This window comes from Rhinoderma darwinii, chromosome 5 (assembly GCF_050947455.1).
Source record: "Rhinoderma darwinii isolate aRhiDar2 chromosome 5, aRhiDar2.hap1, whole genome shotgun sequence".
NCBI lineage: Eukaryota > Metazoa > Chordata > Amphibia > Anura > Rhinodermatidae > Rhinoderma > Rhinoderma darwinii.
Window position 1 is genome coordinate 299,151,860 of NC_134691.1, and position 22,391 is coordinate 299,174,250.

The 22,391-nt window shown below is 40.0% G+C and overlaps 1 protein-coding gene and 1 long non-coding RNA gene across 5 annotated transcripts in view; one reads left to right on the forward strand and one right to left on the reverse strand.

Moving 5' to 3' along the window:
- Positions 1–22,391, forward strand: part of LOC142652004 (sodium channel protein type 5 subunit alpha-like) — a 358,710-nt gene that overhangs the window by 102,417 nt on the left and 233,902 nt on the right. Inside the window, exons 2-3 of the mRNA XM_075827343.1 lie at positions 18,473–18,800; positions 20,313–20,431. Of these exons, the coding sequence (XP_075683458.1) occupies positions 18,525–18,800; positions 20,313–20,431 (395 nt within the window). The 5' untranslated portion in view covers positions 18,473–18,524. The remainder of the gene's footprint in view (positions 1–18,472; positions 18,801–20,312; positions 20,432–22,391) is intronic.
- Positions 1–22,391, reverse strand: part of LOC142652005 (uncharacterized) — a 94,166-nt gene that overhangs the window by 70,727 nt on the left and 1,048 nt on the right. For 2 of the 4 annotated variants that reach the window (XR_012847757.1, XR_012847755.1), the window contains exons 2-3: positions 20,619–20,737; positions 18,682–18,784 (exon numbers count right to left, since the gene is read on the reverse strand). This is a non-coding gene — a long non-coding RNA (uncharacterized LOC142652005). Of the gene's footprint in view, positions 1–7,285; positions 7,431–18,681; positions 18,785–20,618; positions 20,738–22,391 lie in introns of all 4 variants that reach the window. The other 2 variants (XR_012847756.1, XR_012847758.1) reach the window with 2 other exon arrangements.

The window sequence follows — 22,391 nt, forward strand, 5'->3', positions numbered from 1 at the left end:
AATACATATTTTGCTACATGTATGTATGTATTCGGCAACATAGTCAATATTTTTGGATTTTGCACATGAGGAAAACATGGATATTTCGGAACATTGGCAAATTCTAGGGGCTCAAATGTCTTATTTTATTAATTTTATCCCTTTTTAATTTAGAATGTTGGGAAATACAAATATGTAGAACAGAACAGTTGGCAAAGAAAAAAAAGTGCAGCGTCATATCTAGCAGACAGGGGGCCAAATAGCAAATATCAGATTGGGTCCCCATTATGATGTCGAGTTTTGCAACTCAGGACAGAGGGGCCTGTAGTTTATTACCCCCTGTGCCAATCCGCCACGCCCTGTTTACTAACAATGCAATACCTCTGCAGAGGGGAGATCTTCAAGGCTGCCCCCACACACTCCAAGGGTGCCATAGTAGCTGCATGGTCTGGTTCTATAGTATGTTTGCACTTGAGTAAATGGTAAGGTACATCAAGAAGGTAAACAAGCTACCGAACTTAAATCTAGGGCCATGGCATAGAAAGCCCTCTGCTCATCCTACCCATTGCTGGTAGGAAAGTAGGACAACATAACTCGTGGGCCTGTTCCCCCTGCTAATGTTGCAGTACCTACAGCATGTAGATAAATTGTCATAATAAAGAATTCAACATAAAAGGGGCATCCTTTATCTATTGGTCCATATGGCAGCAGTGCTTCTGTCGTACATAGGCCCTTGTCTACATCTAAACCTTCTTGATCTGGGGAACCTCAATAGACACTACAATGTTAGAAAAGGACCTTGGTTTATTTTCTATATTAAATAAATGACCACAGTAGAAAGCTTTGATCAGTTTCCGTGTATTATTATTTGTCGTTCCCAATGTATAGTCAAAAAAATAAATACCCTTAATATGGAGTCCAAAGCTGTTTGTTTAATTGACCTCTTTAGTGTAATTCTTGTAGACTCCATCTCATTAAACCCCTGCTTATATCTTTTATATTCCGGTTTTTGGCCATGCCATGATAAATACCCAATTCTACTCTATGCGAGCTTGCTGTAGCATTTTCTATCAAGAAATAACAACTTGATAGTGAGTGAACTGCAATGTGGAATAAATTGCTATGTTCATTTATAAATTTATTTTAGTTATAAGAAAAAGTAAGAAAAGTTCCATGAGTATTAGTATAATTACTGGGGCCAAATGAGTCAGGTTGAACTTTGTACATATAAAATAGCGAGGACGTTGCTATGGATTTTTGTTTTATTTAAGACTGTAAGCATTTAATGGCAATGTTCTAAGTAATAACACATTTTTCATGTCGCTATGTTGTTTTTGTAAATTTAAAAGTGTTCTTTGGGTTACGCTAATTAATTTTTTTTACAGATGGACCTGTTGCTATGGTTTTATGATAAAGTGAACTGATGTAACATATTTCGCCACTTTTTATTTACTTATGTTAGTAATATTATTTAAATTGGAGAGAGGATTAACAGAAGTGACTCCAGAGCACCTGCGTTGGTAGTACACTTTTGAATGAGTGTTTAAGTAGATGAGGCCTTTACATTTACACAATTTTAATGAGATAATAAATATCCTCCCTGAATATCATCAATAGAGTATATGATCTTTTTAAAGTTGAAGATAAATGCATTTTTGTAACAGATTGAAAACTTGAGCTGGGAGCGTTCACAAGGCTGCCATCTGTTAGAGGAACACACACCCTCCCGCGATCTCGCCATGTAGGAGCTGGTAACCGCCGGTAAACTAAAAGTGAAAGTAAAAAACCCTCAGATGTCGGTGGTCATTTTTCTGATCGCAAGCATTGCCGCTGGGTCTCTGCTGTATAACACAGCAGAGACCTGGTGGCTATGGTGCCCGCTCTGCTTCTGAGCTGGCGCCATCTTTAAACACCCTTTCCCCACGTAAATAGGCATATTAGTGACGGAAAAGGGTTAAAGGGTTTTTCCCAGAATCATACAGTATCACCTATTCACAGGAGAGGTTATAATTTTCTGATCTCTGGGGCCCCTCTGCTGGGTCCGCCGCTCTATTCAAGGTCTATGAGAATGCTGGAAACAGCCGAGAACTCTACTCGGCTGTTTTCATCATTCCCAGAGACTTTGAATGCGGTCGAGCAGTGAGGAGGAATGGGGAGGTTCGAGAAATTAACACATAGGTGATCATTTATGATTTATGATTCTAGGAAAATCCCTTTAATCTTAGAATATTCCAAAAGTTGAAAATAGTTCTAGACAATTAAATTTGTTGTTTATCAAAGCAAAAGTGCTCTTGATTAAAAAATATCCTACCATTTTGTATCTACAACTTGTATTCAGACCTAAAGTACTGTGCAAAAGTTTTAGGCAGTTGTGGAAAAATGCTGCAAAGTAAGAATAATTTCAAAAACTTTGAAAAGTGAATCAACAGAAGAGAAATCTAAATTGAATCGATATTTGGTGTGACCAACATTTGCCTTCAAAACGGCATCAATTCTTTTAGGTACACTTGATCAGTTTTTAAAGGAACTCTGCAAACATTATGAAGAAGTAATCACAGATCTTCATGTTATCCCAGACAGACTCGATGATAAGGGCTCTGTGGGGGCCATATCATCATTTCCAGGGCTCCTTGTTCTTAGTTACGCTGAAAATAGTTCTTAATGACATTGGATGTATGTTTGGGGTCGTTATCCTGCTGTGGAATAAATTTAGAGCCAATTAGATGCCTCCCGGATGGTATTGCATGATGGATAAGTATCTGCCTGTATTTCATGACATTGAGCGCACCATCAATCCTGACCAAATCCCCAACTCCATTTGCTGAAAGGCAGCCCCAAACTTGCAAGGAACCTCCACCATGCTTCACTGTTGCCTACAGACATTCATTATTGTACCGCTCTCCAGCCCTTCGGTGAACAAACTGCCTTTTGTTACAGCCAAATATTAAAAAATTTGACTCATTAGTCCAGAGCACATGCTGCCAATTTTCTGCACCCCAGTACCTAGGTTTTTGTGCATAGTTGAATCGCTTGGCCTTGTTTGCACGTTGAAGGTATGGCATTTTGACTGCAATTCTTTCATAACGACATTCTGGCCAGACTTCTCCAAACAGTAGATGGGTGTATCTGAGTCCCACTGGTTTCTGCCAGTTCTGAGCTAATGGCACTGCTGGACCTCTTCTGATTTTGAAGGGAAGTAAGCCAGATGTGTCTTTGATCTGTTGCACTAAGTTTCCTTTGGCTGACCACTGCGTCTGTGGTCCTCAATGTTGCCCGCTTCTTTGTGCTTCTTCAAAAGAGCTTGAACAGAACATGTTGAAACCCAAGTTTGTTTTGAAATTTTTGCCTGGGAGAGACCTTGCTGAGGCAGTATAACTACCTTGTGTCTTGTTGCTGTGCTCAGTCTTGCCATGGTGAACCTGTGACATGAAACAGTCTTTCATAACCTCACCTTTGCAGAAGAGTTTAGCTGCTCCTCACCCAGTTTTAAGCCTCCTACACAGCTGTTTCTGTTACAGTTAATGACTGTGTTTCAACCTACATGTGACAATGATGCTCATTATCACCTGTTTGGTATAATTGGTTAATCATACACCTGACTATAATCATACAAAATCCATGACTTTGTGCAATTGTACCTAGAAGAATTGATGCTCGGTTTTGAGGGCAAAGGGTGGTCACACAAAATATTGATTTCATTTAGATTTCTCTTGTGTTCGTTCACTTTGTATTTTGTTAATTGCGAAAAAAACAAACAACTATTAACACTTCTTTTTTTTAAAGCATTCTTTTGCAGAATTTGCAACTACCTAAAACTTTTGCACAGTACTGTATGTATCTCCATGGTTACAGACTTCAAATAAACCCTGTGTGTAGTCTGATCCTATAGTCCTGTGACACTCCTTTCTATTTGTCCACAATCCCACTGTCATTAAGTTATCAAACAGAGTGGGCAGTGGGACTGATATTTAGCAAGACTGCAGTATCAGATAAAGCTTGTTTGTAGTCTGTAGCCATAGGGACAAATAGGTATGCACAGGAGCTTTATACTTAAAACAGTACAATATTTCAACTTTACTTCATTTTTTCTATTTTACATTCATTGGAACAATAAAGTGAATTGTTGTAAAAGGTGAACATAGCATTCGGATTAATTTTTTAATACAGTTCTTATATTATATTGCAATATTCAAAACGATATACTTCTATGCATTTATTATTAAATAGTGATCATGATCTGTTAAGATATTTTTCACAGTGATACATTTCTCAAATTAGAGTCATGCTCAAATCCAGGATGTTTAATTTGTTTATGTGTAGTACCTTCCTGTAACATGCAGGTGTCACTCTTACAGTAATTGACTGTAGAGAAAATTTGGAAAGAAAAAAGTTTCAATAGCAACATTAAGATGTAGCAGTGTAGTGCAGCTTGATACATACTGGTAATTGAAATGGAGGATAATGTTCAACTATGCAGTTGTGTTTTATAAATGATTCCCAGAACACTTAATTTATGTTTCAATGATACTTCCCATATACAACACTGTGATTCATTTTTCCAGATTAATTCTTCTTGTTCCCAGCATTCTTTAAATACATGTCCCATTTCTTTACATTACAATAGAAAGTTACTGATGCACTGTGCTCCGCATTAGAAGGTGTTTGGTAACATAATCCACTTAAAGAGGCTCTGTCACCAGATTTTGCAACCCCTATCTGCTATTGCAGCAGATAGGCGCTGCAATGTAGATTACAGTAACGTTTTTATTTTTAAAAAACGAGCATTTTTGGCCAAGTTATGACCATTTTTGTAATTATGCAAATGAGGCTTGCAAAAGTCCAAGTGGGTGTGTTTAAAAGTAAAAGTCCAAGTGGGCGTGTATTATGTGCGTACATCGGGGCGTTTTTAATACTTTCACTAGCTGGGCGCTCTGAAGAGAAGTAACATCCTCTTCTCTTCAGAACGCCCAGGTAAGATCGCGACTTACCTGCAAACGCTGATGCTGCTGCAGAATCAACTGTAGCCTCTGGTGCCGATGTGGCCGTCACGATGCAGGACCTGTGAGTGACGTCACAGATCTGCACTGTCAGAAGCTGGGCGTTCTGAAGAGAAGAGGATGTTACTTCTCTTCACAGCGCCCAGCTAGTAAAAGTATTAAAAACGCCCCGATGTACGCACCTAATACACGCCCACTTGGACTTTTACTTTTAAACACACCCACTTGGACTTTTTTTCAAGCCTCATTTGCATAACTCCAAAAATGGTCATAACTTGGCCAAAAATGCTCGTTTTTTTAAAATAAAAACGTTACTGTAATCTACATTGCAGCGCCTATCTGCTGCAATAGCAGATAGGGGTTGCAAAATCTGGTGACAGAGCCTCTTTAACTACTTCCGTGCTAGAAGGCAGATGTTGTCTTTGTGAATAGCTTAGAAATAATTTCCCTTAAAACAAAAGTAGACACTATAAAATTTGGATATTTTATATGATTTTCACTAGTTTGTTACAGACAAAATTTCATTTTGATCAGTGACTTTTGTGTTTGATCTACTGGATAATGCTGATATCCGAAATGCTTGGCTAACCTGAAACCTAGTATGAAGTAAATACTGGAGTATTGTTATAGAAATTTAACCTTAACCCCTTCCCGACATGCGCCGTACATGTACGGCGCTGTCGGGAGGTGCTTCCCACAAAGCGCCGTACATGTACGGCGCAGTGATTGTGCGGGCTCAGAAGCAGAGCCGGCACCATCACCGCGGGGTGACAGCTGTATTATACAGCTGGCACCCTCCTGTAACTGCCAGGACCGGAGCTACTCTCCGATCCGGCAGATTAACCCCTCAGATGCTGCGCTCAATAGAGCGCAGCATCTGATAGGTTTTCACCCGATCGGCAACCCAGTGATGCAATCGCTGGGTTGCTGTGGCAATCGGACGCCATAAAATGGCGTCCGAGTCTGCCTTGTACGGGAGCCGATGAGGACCCGCCTTCGGCGTGTCCTCATAGGCTTGCTGTCAGTGAATAACTGACAGCGCTAATACACTGCACTACGTATGTAGTGCAGTGTATTAGAGTAGCGATCGGGGCATCAGGCCCTCATGTCCCCTAGTGGGACAAGTCAGAAAAGTAAAAAAAAGATAATAAAAATGTGGTAAAACAATAAAAACACACACATTTCAAATAAAAATAAAGCTAAACTGACTTTTTCCCCATAGTAAGTCTTTTATTATGGGAAAAACCGTAAAAATTAAAAAAAAACTATACATAATTGGTATCGCCGCGTCCGTAACGACCCAAACTACAAAACTATTATGTAATTTATCCCGCACGGTGAACGCCGTAAAAAAAAACCATGAAAAACAACGCCAGAATCTTTGTTTTTAGGTCACATCTCCTTCCAAAAAATGCTATAAAAAGTGATCAAAAAGTCATATTTACTCCAAAATAGTACCAATAAAAACGGCAATCCGTCCCGCAAAAAATAATCCCTGACACCGCTTTGTGCACGCAAAAATAATAACGTTATGTGTCTTAGAATATGGCGACACAGAAAACAAATGATTTTATAAAAAAAGTGATTTTGTTGTGCAAAAGCCGCAATACATAAAAAAAACTATATAAATTTGGTATCGCCGTAATCGTATCGACCCGCAGAATAAAGCTAACATGTAATTTAGGGCGCACTGTGGATGCCGATAAAAAAACCAATAAAAAACGATTCCAGAATTGCTTGTTTTTGGTAATTTCCTTTACCAAAAAATGAAATAAAAAGTGATCAAAAAGTCGTATGTGTTCCAAAATGGTACCAATAAAATCTACAGCCCGTCTCGCAAAAAACAAGCCCGCACACCGCTCAATCAACTGAAAAACAAAAAAGTTACGGCACTAGTAATGCGGTGATGAAATAACATCTCAATGCGCAGGCCGGAGGGGAACATTCCTGCAGTTTCAGGACCCTAGTATTTAGGAACTAGGAAAGGGAAGGGACATCGCCAGTGGCGGATTAAGTAGACCATGGGCCCTGGGCTGTTACCCAAACTTGGGCCCCCCTTCCTCACCGCCGCCCTGCCGTAACTATTTTTAACACTACCTTTTTGGGCAAGCATTAACAGTGTTACGATTTCCCTTGTCACAGCGCGGTGTCCCTACATACTGACAGTATCACACTGTGCAGGGACACAACCTCCTGACAAGGGGAATTGTCTATCAGTCCTGGACTGCAGACTTTTTGTGAAATACAAGGATTCCTATAATAAACATGTCAGGAAAGGTGACAGATTCTCTATAAATCTAGTGACTCACAGGTGACGACGTCTCAGATTCTAGTAGTTTTTTCCTCTTTTCTTCTCCATCCGGTCCAGCACTCATGACGACTTCTCCCGGCCATGACCCATTTCTGCAGAATTTGCCACTCAGACGTCTCCTCACTTTTCCAACATTTCCACACCTATAAACGAAAATAAAGTTATCATGGTGCCACATACTGTGCCCCTAAATATAATAGCACCAAACACTGCGCGCCTGAATATAATAATACCACACACTGTAAAACACCACATACACACAGCCCCCTGTACATAGTGCCACACACAGCCCCTGTAGATATTACACACCCCCATAGATATCGCCATACACAGCCCCCTCTATATATCACACATCCCCCCGTAGAGAGTGTTACACACAGCCCTATATAGATAGTGCCATACAGCCCCCTGTAGAGAGCGCCACACAGCCCTCCCCCTCTTGTAAATAGCACCAAAAAGCCCCCCTATAAAGAGCGCCACACACATACCACTGTGGATAGCACTACACAGCCCCCCCTTGTATATAGTGCCACACAGCGCTCCCCCTTGTATATAGTGCCACACAGCGCTCCCCCTTGTATATAGTGCCACACAGCGCTCCCCCTTGTATATAGTGCCACACAGCGCTCCCCCTTGTATATAGTGCCACACAGCGCTCCCCCTTGTATATAGTGCCACACAGCACTCCCCTTGTATATATCCCCCTTGTATATAGTGCCACACAGCACTCCCCTTGTATATATCCCCCTTGTATATAGTGGCACACAGCGCTCCCCCTTGTATATAGTGCCACGAGGTTATGTACACATTTAAAAACGTTATCATAATTTTATATATATATATTAGTATGTGTGTGATTGAGTTTATTAAAAAATATTTTCACTTTTTGAGATACAGCTGCTTTGTATCCTGTATCCGTCAGGTCAGCAGGACTGACAGGATCAGTGACACGCAGGATCCACCTCAAATCTATCACATCTAAGATTATAATTTAGCGCAAGGCCCGTTTCACTGATCCCGTCAGTCCTGCTGACCTGACGGATACAGGATACAAAGCAGCTGTATCTCAAAAAGTGAAAATATTTTTTAATAAAACGGAATTACAAAGTTGCACCAAACACACATTTTTATAAAAAGAAAAAAAAAAAAGACGTGATTTTTGCAACGTTTTTTTCCGTAGACAATGCAGGTTTCCTTTTTTATCGTTTTTATGCACACTTTTTTGCTATTTTAGAATTTTTATTCATAAAGTTTGAAAATAATAGTAAAAAAAATAAGCTTTTTTACGTTTCAGCTATTTTTTTTGGTAATAACATAGTTTTACCCTAAAATAGACCTTTTATTTGTAATCGTCATTGTTTACCGTAAATTTTAATATATTACATGTCTATATTAGGGTAATTGGGTCAGCGCTAGCGTTACAACAATGTTTGGCGGGAGGGGGAACGTTTTTTTTGGGGGTGGGTATTTTATGTGTATTTATTATTTAATTTTTTTTTGCACTTTACTTTATTATTTTTTTATTACTATGGTCTGTTCCTCAAAGGTCAAAAAAGACCTTTGGGGAACTTTATATATTTTTTTTTCTTTCTTTTACACCATCTTTTCCACTGTAACTGGAGCTGCACAGCAGCCCCAGTTACAGGGGAAATCAGCCCTCTCATAGTGACGATTGTCACTAATAGGGCTGTGCTGGGTCTAGTAAGACCCAGCAGCAGTATGTTAGTAACGGCACCCGGCGATCATGTGACCAGTCACATGATCACCGGGAGGAATAGAGACAGCGCCGCTGCTGCTGTCTCTATTCCTATACACAGCGTTCATTGAACGCTGTGTAAGAAGACATCGGAGAAGACAGAAGCAGCGAAAGCTGCTTCTGTCTTCTCCTCAGGGTCCCCGGCAGTCACTGACAGCCGGAGACCCGACATTCAGCTGCCGAATCGCGCGGGCAGCAAGTTAAAACCCGAGCCGTAGAAAGTCTATGGCTCGGGTTTTAAGGACCCGTCCCTGACCGCTGGCCGTAAAAATACAGCCAGCGGTCGGGAACCAGTTGGGCAGGAGGATAAGCCGACTAACCTCAGCGCCGGTGAACGCCCGCCCGGGTCTTCTCTTGCAGCTTTAGAGCAACAGAACAGCCGTCCGTCGCTGTTCTGTTACTCATGGCGGCGCCCGCACTTGTCAGGGAGGCGTGTCCTACCCCTTTCCCGGCCAATTCCCTGCTCCTCCCCTCCTCATCTTCGGAAATTAGCAGCGCTAGCGCGCTGAATAGTTTTGTACGATAATGTGCGGTTCGGGCTGCCATGGGCCCCCTGGGAGCCTCGGGCCCCGGGCGGCCGCCCGAATCGCCCATATGATAATCCGCCACTGGACATCGCACATCCGCTGGAATCGAGGGCGCCCGTATTATACCAGCGCAAAACTTTCCCAGCAATATTTCCCAAACTACGAAGGAGAAAAAGTCCCCAAAAGGTGCAGAGCGTTACAAAAGGGGGATAAGAAAGAAAACCGTTTATCTGTGTGACACCGGCCTGCGCATAACGGATCGCTTCACATCGTAACACACATCTATGGAGAATTGTATTATTTACCCCATTATTATACCCTCTTATTATGCCCTGATGTTCTCCGCCCAGCTTACATATACCCTGATGTACTCCTCACAGTTTACATATACCCTGATGTACTCCGCACAGCTTACATATACCCTGATGTACTCCGCACAGCTTACATATACCCTGATGTACTTCGCACAGCTTACATATACCCTGATGTACTCCGCACAGCTTACATATACCCTGATGTACTCCGCACAGCTTACATATACCCTGATGTACTTCGCACAGCTTACATATACCCTGATGTACTCCGCCCAGCTTACATATACCCTGATGTACTTCGCACAGCTTACATATACCTTGATGTACTCCGCACAGCTTACATATACCCTGATATACTCCGCCCAGCTTACATATACCCTGATGTACTTCGCACAGCTTACATATACCCTGATGTACTCCGCACAGCTTACATATACCCTGATGTACTCCGCACAGCTTACATATACCCTGATGTACTCCGCACAGCTTACATATACCCTGATGTACTCCGCACAGCTTACATATACCCTGATGTACTCCGCACAGCTTACATATACCCTGATGTTCTCCGCACAGATTACATATACCCTGATGTACTTCGCACAGCTTACATATACCCTGATGTTCTCCGCACAGATTACATATGCCACCACATTATAAACTGAATACCAGCAAAACTCAAACAAAACTACCAAGCAAAATCCATGCTCAAAATGGCGGTCTTTCCCTTCTTAGCCCTACAGTGTGCCCAAACAGCAATTTATGGCCACAAGTAAGGCATTACCATACCCGGGAGAACCCGCTTAACAATTTATGGGGTAAGATTCTCTAGGGGCACAACATCTTGTGTGGTGAATGGGCAGATCAGTGGAAAAATTGCAATTTTCACTTTGCACCATCCACTGCGTATTCATTTCTGAAAAACACCTGTGGAGTCTAAATTCTCACTACATCCCTTGATAAATGCCTTTAGGGGTGTAGTTTCTAAAACGGGGTCACTTTTGTTTGGTACATCAGGGGTTTTGCAAATGCAACATGGCGTCCGCAAACCATTCCAGCAAAATCTACGCTCCAAAAGATAAATACCGCTCCTTTTCTTCTGAATGCTCCCATATATGTCAACAGCTTATTATAACCACATATGGGGTGTTACCGTACTCGGGAGAAATTACTTTACAAATGTTGGGGTGCTTTTTCTTCTCTATTCCTTGTAAAAATGAAAAATGTTGATCTAAAACGACATCTTGTTGGAAAAAAAAAATATTTTTCATTTTCATGGCTTAATTCTAATTAATTCAGCAAAAAACCTTTGGGATCAAAATTTTCACTATACCCCTAGATGATTCCTCAGGGGTGCAGTTTCCCAAATGGAGTCAATTTTGGGGTGTTTCCACTGTACTAGTACTACAGGGGCTCAGCAAATGTGACATGGCGCCCAGACACTATCCAAAATCCAAATGGTGCTAGTTCCATTCTGAGCCCTACCGTTTGTCCAAACAGCCGTTTATGACCACATGTGGGGTATTGTTTTACTCGGGAGAAGTTGCTTTACTAATTTTATGGTGCTTTTTCTCCTTCAGTCCTTGTGGAAATGAAAAAAAAAACCTAAACCTACATTTTATTTCAAAAAATGTAGATTTTCATTTTTACGGCCTACTTCCAATAAGTTCTGTAAAACACCTGTGGGGTCAAACTGCTCACTGTACTCCTAGATAATTTCCTCATGGGGTGTAGTTTCCAAAATGGGGTCACTTGTTGGGGGGTTTCCACTGTTTTGTCCCCTCAGGGGCTTTGTAAATGTGACATGGCCTCCGCAAACCATTCCTGCTAAATTTGAGTTCCAAAAGCCAAATGGCGCTCTTTCCCTTCTCAGCCTCGCCGTGTGTCCAAACAGCCTTTTATTACTACATGTGGGGTATTGTTTTACTCGGGAGAAATTTCTTTACAAATTTTATGGTGCTTTTTCTCCTTTAGTCCTTGTGGAAATGAAAAAAAATTAGCTAAACCTACATTTTATTTGAAAAAATGTAGATTTTCATTTTCACAGCCTACTTCCAAAAATTTCTGCAAAAAACCTGTGGGATCAAAATGCTCACTATACCCCTAGATAATTTCCTCAAGGGGTATAGTTTCCAAAATGGGGTCACTTGTTGGGGGTTTCCACTTTTTTGTCACCTTAGGGGCTTTGCAAATGTGACATGGCCTCCGCAAACCATTCCTGCTAAATTTGAGCTCCAAGAGCCAAATGGCGCTCTTTCCATTCTAAGCCTTGCCGTGTGTCCAAACAACCGTTTATTACCACATGTGGGGTATTGTTTTACTCGGGAGAAATTTCTTTACAAATTTTATGGTGCTTTTTCTCCTTTAGTCCTTGTGGAAATGAAAAAAAATTAGCTAAACCTACATTTTATTTGAAAAAATTTAGATTTTCATTTTCATGGCCTAGTTCCAAAAATTTTTGCAAAAAAACTGGCCGGTCAAAATGCTTGCTACACCCCTAGATAAATTCCTCGAGGGGTATAGTTTCCAAAATGGGGTCACTTGTTGGGGGTTTCCACTGTTTTGTTCCCTAGGGGGCTTTGCAAATGCGACATGGCCTCCGCAAACCATTCCTGCTAAATTTGAGCTCCAAGAGCCAAATGGCGCTCTTTCCATTCTAAGCCCTGCCGTGTGTCCAAATAACCGTTTGTTACGACATGTGGGGTATTGTTTTACTCGGGAGAAATTGCTCTACAAATGTTGTGGTGCTTTTTCTACTTTAGTTCTTTTGGAAATGAAAAAAAATTAGCTAAACCTACATTTTATTTGAAAAAATTTAGATTTTCATTTTCATGGCCTAGTTCCAAACATTTTTGCAAAAAAACTGGCCGGTCAAAATGCTTGCTACACCCCTATATAAATTCCTCGAGGGGTGTAGTTTCCCAAATGGGGTCACTTTTGGGCGGTTTCCACTGTTTTAGTTCCACAAGACCTGTTCAAAGCTGACATGGTGCCTAAAATATATTCTAATAAAAAGGAGACCCAAAATCCACCAGGTGCTCCTTTGCTTCTGAGGCCGGTGCTTCAGTCCAGTAGCACACTAGAGCCACATGTGGGATATTTCCTAAAACTGCAGAACCTGGGCAATAAATATTGAGTTGCATTTCTCTGGTAAAACCTTCTGTGGTACAAAAAAAATGGATTCAAAATGAATTTCTGGAAAAAAATAATGAACTATGTAAATTTCACCTCTACTTTGCCTTAATTCCTGCGCAATGTCTAAAGGGTTAAGAAACTTTCTAAATGCTGTTTTGAATACTTTGAGGGGTGCATTTTTTTAAATGGGGTGACTTATTGGGGTTTCTAATATCTAAGGACCTCAAACCCACTTCACAACTGAACTGGCCCCTGTAAAAATAGCATTTTGACATTTTCTTGAAAATGTGAGAAATTGCAGCTAAAGTTCTAAGCCTTGTAACGTCCTAGAAAAATAAAATGATGTTCAAAAAACGATGCCAATCTAAAGTAGACATATGGGGGATGTTAGTTAGCAACATTTGTGTGGTATAACTGCCTGTCTTACAAGCAGATACATTTAAATTGAGAAAAATGCAAATTTTTGCAATTTTTCGCTACATTTTGGTGTTTTTCACAATTAAATACTGAATGTATCGGGCAAATTTTGCCAGTAACATAAAGTCCAATGTGTCACGAGAAAACAGTCTCAGAATCACTTGGATAGGTAAAAGCATTCCGGAGTTATTACCATATAAAGTGAAACATGTCAGATTTGAAAAATGAGGCTCTGTCAGGAAGGTCAAAAGCGGCCAAAGAGGGAAGGGGTTAAAGAGGCTCTGTCACCACATTATAAGTGCCTTATCTCCTACATAATGTGATCGGCGCTGTAATGTAGATAACAACAGTGGTTTTTATTTAGAAAAACAATCAACTTTGACCAAGTTATGACCTATTTTAGATTTATGTTAATGACTTTCTTAATGCCCAACTGGGCGTTTTTTAGCTTTTGACCAAGTGGGCGTTGTAAAGAGAAGTGTATGACGTTGACAAATCAGCATCATATACTTCTCTCCATTCATGTACTCAGCACATAGTGATCTTGCGAGATCACGATGTGCTGTCACTTACTCACACATTAATGTTACTGAAGTGTCTTAAGAGTGAATAGACATCGCTTCCAGACATCTATTCACAATCCCGACACTTCGGTAACGTTTGTGTGGGACTTACAGCACATCGAGATCATGCTTGCTGTAATTAAGTTCCACACAACCGTTACCGAAGTGTCGAGATTGTGAATAGACATCGCGTCCTGACTGGCAGCGATGTCTATTCACTCTCAAGACACTTCAGTAATGTTAATTTGTGAGTAAGTGACAGCACATCGTGATCTCGCAAGATGACTGTGTGCTGAGTACATGAATAGAGAGAAGTGTATGACGCTAGTTGGTCAGCATCATACACTTCTCTTTACAACACCCACTTGGTCAAAAGCTAAAAACACCCATTTGGGCATTAGGAAAGTCATTAGCATAAATCTAAAATAGGTTATAACTTGGTCAAAATTTATTGTTTTTCTAAATAAAAACCACTGCTGTTATCTACATTACAGCGCCAATCACATTATGTAGAAGATAGGCCACTTATAATGTGGTGACAGAGCCTCTTTAATGTTATATCCACCAAAAATACCATAACAACAACTTTGAATGAAGTGACTGTAGATAATAAAATTACCAGGAAACTTCTCCCTGGATCATATGCTTAGCTATATCCATAACAAGTAACAGATACAGAAATATTTTAGGAAGAGTCATCCATGAATTATTTAAAATCTGAATTAGGAGAATCCCTTTAAGGTCTTCTCTTGAATCAGAGTTTAAATAATTAATGAACAACCCTTTGTCAATTGCCCTTTTAAGACTTTGCTAAACTGATTCTGAGAGTCCTCAACTGGCTCTCAGCTTGGTGGACTGTATCGGATAAAAGATCTATCAATTTCTTTTGTTTACGAATGATCTGAAGAGCATTGTAGGGCAAATGAACTTAATAACGGAAGGTTCCCAGTTTTTAGTTATATGGAACCTAAATTTAGAACAATTTTCCAAAACTTGATAAATTCATTTAAACTAGGAGCGTGGTTATAACAATTTAATTACATCTATCAAGATGGTGGAAACCCTGCAGGGATGCTGCGGAGAAAGATGAAATGAATCAGGAGTTATAATGGCAAAACTTGACTTGTACTTTCAATTATATACAATTCTTGCCGGTGCTAATGGTGCCCACAGACAATATTTGCAATCTTCCACTTTGGGAGGCACAAGATCAGTTTACAGCTCACCCTGACAAGATGGCTAGCGTGATTTGTATGACCGGCAGACACCGGGTCAAAGGCACCCCTCCTTGATACAAGGTCTATCTGCCTCAAGATGGTGGCTGTTAGTTGCGTAACCTCGGGCCTAGTGACCCATGATATGGTGGCTACTGGCTGCTATATAAAAGGCTCTGTAAGTCTCAAAATGGAGTGATTCTCAACCCTTAGTCTTTCACTATGCCGGCCACTGACCGTTACTCCTTTCTGACTGACTTCGGGCACGTCTCACTTTTACGTGCCCTTCACCGCTAACTATTCATCTATCTGTACAGTCGTGATATGCCACACCATCCTCTGCTTTCTCTTCAGGACCTTTCGCTACCCTAGGCACAATGATAGATACTAACGTAGCACCTCAACATTCCTCTCCATGCTCCTCATTTCCAGCTCCTCACAGTCGGTTTCTACCAATAGCAGCTCTTCACTACTTCCCGCCTATAGCAACGCCTCTCTTGGTAACGCAGAGCTCAAGTCACGCTAATTTCCTCCCAACACTGAACACTGTTTGACAAGCTCGCCACCATTTTATACTCTAAGCCCTGCCCCAGATGATGATGCTCACACGCTCTTGCGTCTGCCGTTACTCTGTTACAGAACGGCACATGTAGCCTTAAGATGGAGCCCGGGCCGCACATCCCAGCGCCCTAAATTTAGATGTAAACAAGCGAAGCACCTTGCCTTACCTTATCAAAACATTCAATAAACGCAACAGGATGCAATATACATAATGTTTTCAGTGGCCTGATTAACCACTATTTTCTTCCATGTAGCATATCTTCTCCCTTCAATACTAGACAGTGGCCTATTGCACGACTGCACAAATGCCACCTAGTGAAGGAATAAAGAAAACGGCTGCAACAACACAGCATGAGGGTCCCGAAATACTAATACAGCAGTTTCCCTTTTAATTTCCCATGTATCATATTCACATTTTCAGTGCGTTGTTGAGCTGTCTTTGTCTGTCTGTTTGTTTTAGGGAAATTTTATTGGGTGCAAATGAGTTTTCCTTTCTATGAATGAGTCTGAGGGCTTGAACCTCAGTGATGGCTTAAAGGGAATGTGTCGCTAGAAATCTTTTTTTTTTTTTCAGTTAAACAGTTAGTATATAAATGATTACACATTGTTTGAATTTTTAAAAAATTTTCACAAGTCAGGAAATATTATAAATTAGATTCTAATTTATAACATTTCCATGTGCTGGTCACTAGAGGGAGCAATTCCCAAAATTGCAGAATTTGCATGTGGTAAAGCAACCTCATTGCTTTATGCTTCAAATTTGGAGTAGACACGGTCGCTCTAGTGTCCTCACACAATCCCCCCTCCTTTATCCTAGCTAGTGCCAGGAGAAAGGAGCGGGTTGAATGTTCAAACCTCCTACACTGTGTGCCGCCATTTTCTGAGCGAATGCACAGTGTAGGAGGATTAGATACAGTGGTAATCAGACAGTATAACACTAACATACACACACATCACATACACAAACATAACTTACCTGCTCCTGCCGCCTCCGCTCCTAGTCCTTGCGTCTGCACTGCCTTCAACATATGGCCAGAAGCCGCGACCGGAAGTCTTCATCTTACTGTCCGGCCGCGGCTTCCGGTCCACATGAAAATGGAGCCGGATGTTGCTCTACCAAAGACCTTCCTTTCGGTCTGTGTGGGAGCGGCGCATGCGCCGTTCCCACACAGACGGCGTACGCTATAGTGAATGGAACAGCTCCCGTTCGCATTCTCTATTGGGATGTATGTGCCTTATTCCATCTCTGTATGTGTCGTTAATCGACACATACAGAGATGAAAAAAAAATGGCAGCCCCATAGAGAAGTAAAAGAAAGAAAAAAGTAAAAAGTACAACACAAAAACACAAATAAATATAATGTATTTTAATGACATACTAAAAGCAATATTATATAAAAAAAAATATTTTCGTGACACCTTCCCTTTAACACCTAAATTGTTGCACAGAAGTGAATATGAGGTCACACGACAGGCCAAGCAGCTGTAAGCTTGTAGAGGAAGCTGCCAAGTTTTTGCTGCCTAGAGCATATACATGAGCAACCAATTTGATTAAGATACACGGATGAAATTCAGGAGGATCACTGTATGAGTTATTTAAAGACAATAGAGAAGATTTACCACTGTGTCTGGGTCCAGAATGTGTTGACAAATGCACCAAATTTTGGCGCAATTTTGATTATCACTACTTTCTAAACACTTTTAAAAGTGTCTTGAAAAGGGGTGTGACTTACCTGGAAAGGGGATGTGAATTATCAGTAAAGGGCATGGCTTGAATCGTTAAAATGTTCGCCAAAAAAACAGGCACAAAATTCTGGTGAAAAACGGGCAAATTAAATATTGTATTAGGAAGAGAAAAGTGTGTAACAGGTCATGCAAAATGCGCCAAATTTTTCATACAGCATGCACCACTGTGATAAATTTGGTGTATTTTGTGCTTTACTGGTCCAAGTTTGCGCTGTCTAACTATTTGACAGCATTAGTAAATATGGTCCATTACCCTTCCCACAGTGCAGAATAAGGGAATTATGCTATATTTTGGAAGGGCTAACTATAGGCCACCTTTAAATTATGGATAACACATTGGTCAGCACAGATAATTTTGATGTTTTATTATTCTATTTTAGTTCCATATGCATATAAATTTGTCTTCCTCTGCATAAATATCTTTATGATGTTTATTTCATACTGGCGTAATAACTGGCTAAATCTAGTTTGGTCTTAAAGTTGTCAGAAACTAAATTTTGATTGAAAGTTGTTATGGTTTATTTCATTCACATTTTCAAACATGGCCATAGATCAGCAAACAATAATTTGGTTTACCATTATGGGATTCAGGGGTGTACATAGTAAGGGGCTGGCAGAGCAGGTTCGCCTGGTGTAGGGTGCCATGGGAGTTGCCAAAAAGCCACTCTTCCTTGGCCAGGGTGAAGGTATGCCTAGCTACAACTCTGATGGGACCGTCTCCAAAATGCAGAACATGTACCACATATACCTGTAGGTACTATTTATATAATGTTGAACATGACAGGTGGTAGGTAGAGATCACCCCCTTTTACTATTCCAGTAATTTCTCTTCTGTAAAGCCATGAGTCATAAACTTGAAATCCGACTCCTGAAATTATCCAGGGAAAAGTGACATGGTTGCCTCTCGTAGATACATAAACTCAATTTGCTCTTTTTTTTTGTTTTTGTTTCAGCTGTTTCCAATGCTATAAGTAAAAATTAGGACAGAAGGAGCAGGATGAAAATATGGCAGTCCTGTTGTTGCCACCAAGTCCTGACAGCTTCCGCCGTTTCACCCCAGAATCATTGGCTGCTATTGAGAAGCGTATCGCTGAGGAACAGGCCAGAAGTGCTAAACATGAATACAGAGAAGGAGAGAACAATGAAAATAAAGAGGGATTACCTACACCACATCCCGACTTGGAGGCTGGCAAACAGCTGCCTCGAATCTTTGGGGACTTTCCTTCACGTCTCATTGGGCAACCCCTGGAGGATATTGACCCTTTCTACAAAAATAAGAAGGTAACATCAGCCTGATTCATTCCTCACCTCCCTATATCTCAGAATTGACATAAAGCTCAGTAGAATATATTTCATGTTTACTTTTCTTTTTAAAATGTTTTTTTTTTAAGTTCGGTATAATAAGCTTGAAATATTTTGACTAAAAATGAATTTATACATAGCAAAGATCAAAATTTGATTTTAAATCTAGATTTTAATTTGCTGTTGTGTTTATATTCATTTTATTTTAAATGATTTTGGTTATCCATTTATGATTGTGTGAGTAAAGTACCATGAATCATGATACCATTCTTGCTGGGAGCTATAGTTTACATATACAGTATGGTAAATTGGTTATTAGATATCACAGCCTGGAGTGAGGACCCTTCAATGAATTGCAATAGGGTTCAGTAACGTTTAGCTATACCACTTTTGCAGATTTTCATTTTAAAAGTCTTATTTTACTTTAAGAGTCATGTTTAACTTGAAAATGTAGGGTAACCAACCAATGTCCCAACTATGATACTAATTGAAGGAGGACATTGTTGCCTACTTTTAAAGGGAATTTCCACAACTGAGTACTATTATTTTAATATAAATAAGTGCTGATTAATTTCTTAAAATATCTTTGTTTTCAGAGCTCTTCTGATTCAGAGCTCCAAATTCCTTGCATACACCTACGGTTACTTTATAAAATCCTGGCTGCCTGAGGCCACCACTAGAGGGAGCTCAGAAGCTTCCTGCATACTGCTTATGAATTATTAACAAAACTTTATGCAGTAAGTTTCTAGTCTCCGTCTTCAAGAAGCCAGAATTTTTTCATTTAACTACAGTATATGTCTTTTAGTCAGTTGAAGTTTGACCTTTGAAAAATTAACATTTTCTTAGTTATGGTAATACATTGTGAAATTCAGCATAAGGTTGAAAAATATATTAGTCTTTATTGTTTTATATATGAAGCATGTGCATTCCCCTATGGTGCAGGAACTTCTTTTCGTAGATTACATTCTATAACTTGCCACCAATGACTAACCGGCTTATATTGGCATAGGCTATTTTATTAACCTTTGTTGTTCTTTACCATTTTGGGTTCATGCACACAGCAGGGCTTTGTAGATGGAGTATGTACAGCGGCACACAGAGTCCCTAGGGTTCCTTACTATACTACCGTACGGTGACTCTGAATAGCACCATCTTATGGAGGTATTCTCCCCTATACATCTCCGTAAAATGACATCGGGTGGAACATGGTGCAATCTACTTTCTCTCAAATTCAGTATGAATCCAGGAGAATAAACATCTGTATGACTCTGTATAAAATTTGAGGCATATGAAAATGGATTTTTTTTGGGTGCTGTATTAAGGCTCCGTAGAATTTGTACAGGGACGCAGTTTGGCCGTGTGCATGAGGCCTAATGATTCCAGATTTTTGTTGAACCAATATTCTAGTAAACAATACACTTCTCACACGTCATGGTCTCTTAAATCTGTGGTAATTATTTCACTGCATTCTTTTGCTTTTTTTCCCCCTAGACATTTATAGTACTAAACAGAGGAAAGACAATCTTCAGATTTAGTGCCACACCTGCTTTGTATATAATTAGCCCTTTCCATCCTATCAGAAGAGCTGCAATCAAAATTTTGGTACATTCATATCCTTTCAAGTTAAATGACATTCTGTCTGTGATGCTGACTCGCCATCATATGTTCTACAAAAGTGTTATCCGTCTGCTTTATGTTGTGCAAAACAAAGGTAGCAAATAACAATGGCATGCAACATTTCTAAACAGTATGTATTATGTATTCACCTTTTAGGTTATGTATTTATTATGTATTCACCTTTTAGGTTTTTATTCTGTGTATTTAATTTCACTGTACTCCCTTATTCCTATGGCATCTGCAGTGCCTTGCGAAAGACTTCACATCCTCGGTGCTTTTTCTGTTCTTTGCATTACAACCTGGAATTAAAATGGATTTTAAGTTTGATTTTATGTAATGAACGTGACAGAATAGTCTAAATTGTTACAGAAAAAAAAATACCTTGTTTGAAAGCAAATAATAAAAAATAACTAAGAACTAAAAAATTTGAGTGTAACAGTGCAATGAATTCCTAAATAAGGTCTGTTTACGCCAATTAACTTAAGGTGGCATAATTAGTTGAATAAGATCCACTTGTAGGCAAGCAAAGCGTCACATGATCTGTCACGACGTTCAGTATAAATATGGAGTCTACAAATCCACTAAGCAAGCAACATGAAGACCAAGGAGCTCTCTAAACAGGTCATAGACAAAGTTGCAGAGAAGTATAGATCAGGGTTGGGTTATAAAAAAATATCCCAAACTTTGACCTTCCCACAGAGCACCATTACATTCATTATAGCAAAATGGAAAGAATATGGCACAACTACAAACCTGACAAGAGAAGGCCCCCGAACAAAATAGACACCAACGATAACACTGACTAGCTCTAAAGATCCACAACGGAGATGGAAGTGGAAGGGCTCGTCCACACATTTTCTGCAGCAATTCCGTTGAAAAACGCAAATATTTTGCTGCGACAAAAACGCACCAAAGAGTCAGAAGTGTCAGGATTCTGAGTACACATGACGTCCAGGCTGGATTTCATGTGCATTCATTATCAGGACACTGTAGTAATGTTAGGGTTTGTGTATGAAGCTACACATAGTGATATATCTATATCGCTAGTGCAGTGTAAATGAATGGAGAGGAGTGCATGATGCTGATTGGTCAGCGTCATGCACTCCTCTGTACAACGCCCACTTGGTCGAAAGTAAAAGTACGCCCACTTGGGCATTAAGAAAGCTCATTAGCATAAACCAAAATCGCTCCTAACGTTGTGAAAAAAGATCGTTTTTTTAAATAAAAAGCATTACTGTCACCTACATTACAGCGCCCATCTCCTTATGTAGGAGACAGGACACTTATAATGTGGTGACAGAGCCTCTTTAAGATAATTATTAAAGCAAATTTAAAAGAGAAGACCAGAAAAGATGCAAGTAGCCATAGTTTTGAACAGAGCAAACATATTTAATATGAAAACAGATCCATAACCATAGAATTCACAATAAGTGCTGTCAATTGTCAAAGTTTTGTATATCAGACAATAGAGCACATAACAAATAAAACATTTTAAAGTGTCCACTTATATAAAATATAAACATCTGCTATAAAATATAATCTGTTACATAAACGTGTTTCACCTGTAAAATAAAAAACTGCACCAAAAACCAAATCAAAACTGAATGCAGTTTTAAATGAACTTAAAGAGGCTCTGTCACCAGATTTGGCAACCCCTATCTGCTATTGCATGTGATCGGCGCTGCAATGTAGATAAGAGTAACGTTTTTATTTTTAAAAAACGAGCATTTTTGTCCAAGTTATGATCATTTTTGTATTTATGCAAATGAGGCTTGCAAAAGTCCAACTGGGCGTGTTTACAGTAAAAGTCCAAGTGGGCGTGTATTATGTGTGTTACATCGGGGCGTTTTTACTACTTTTACTAGCTGGGCGTTCTGACGAGAAGTATCATCCACTTCTCTTCACAACGCCCAGCTTCTGGCAGTGCAGACACAGCGTGTTCTCGAGAGATCA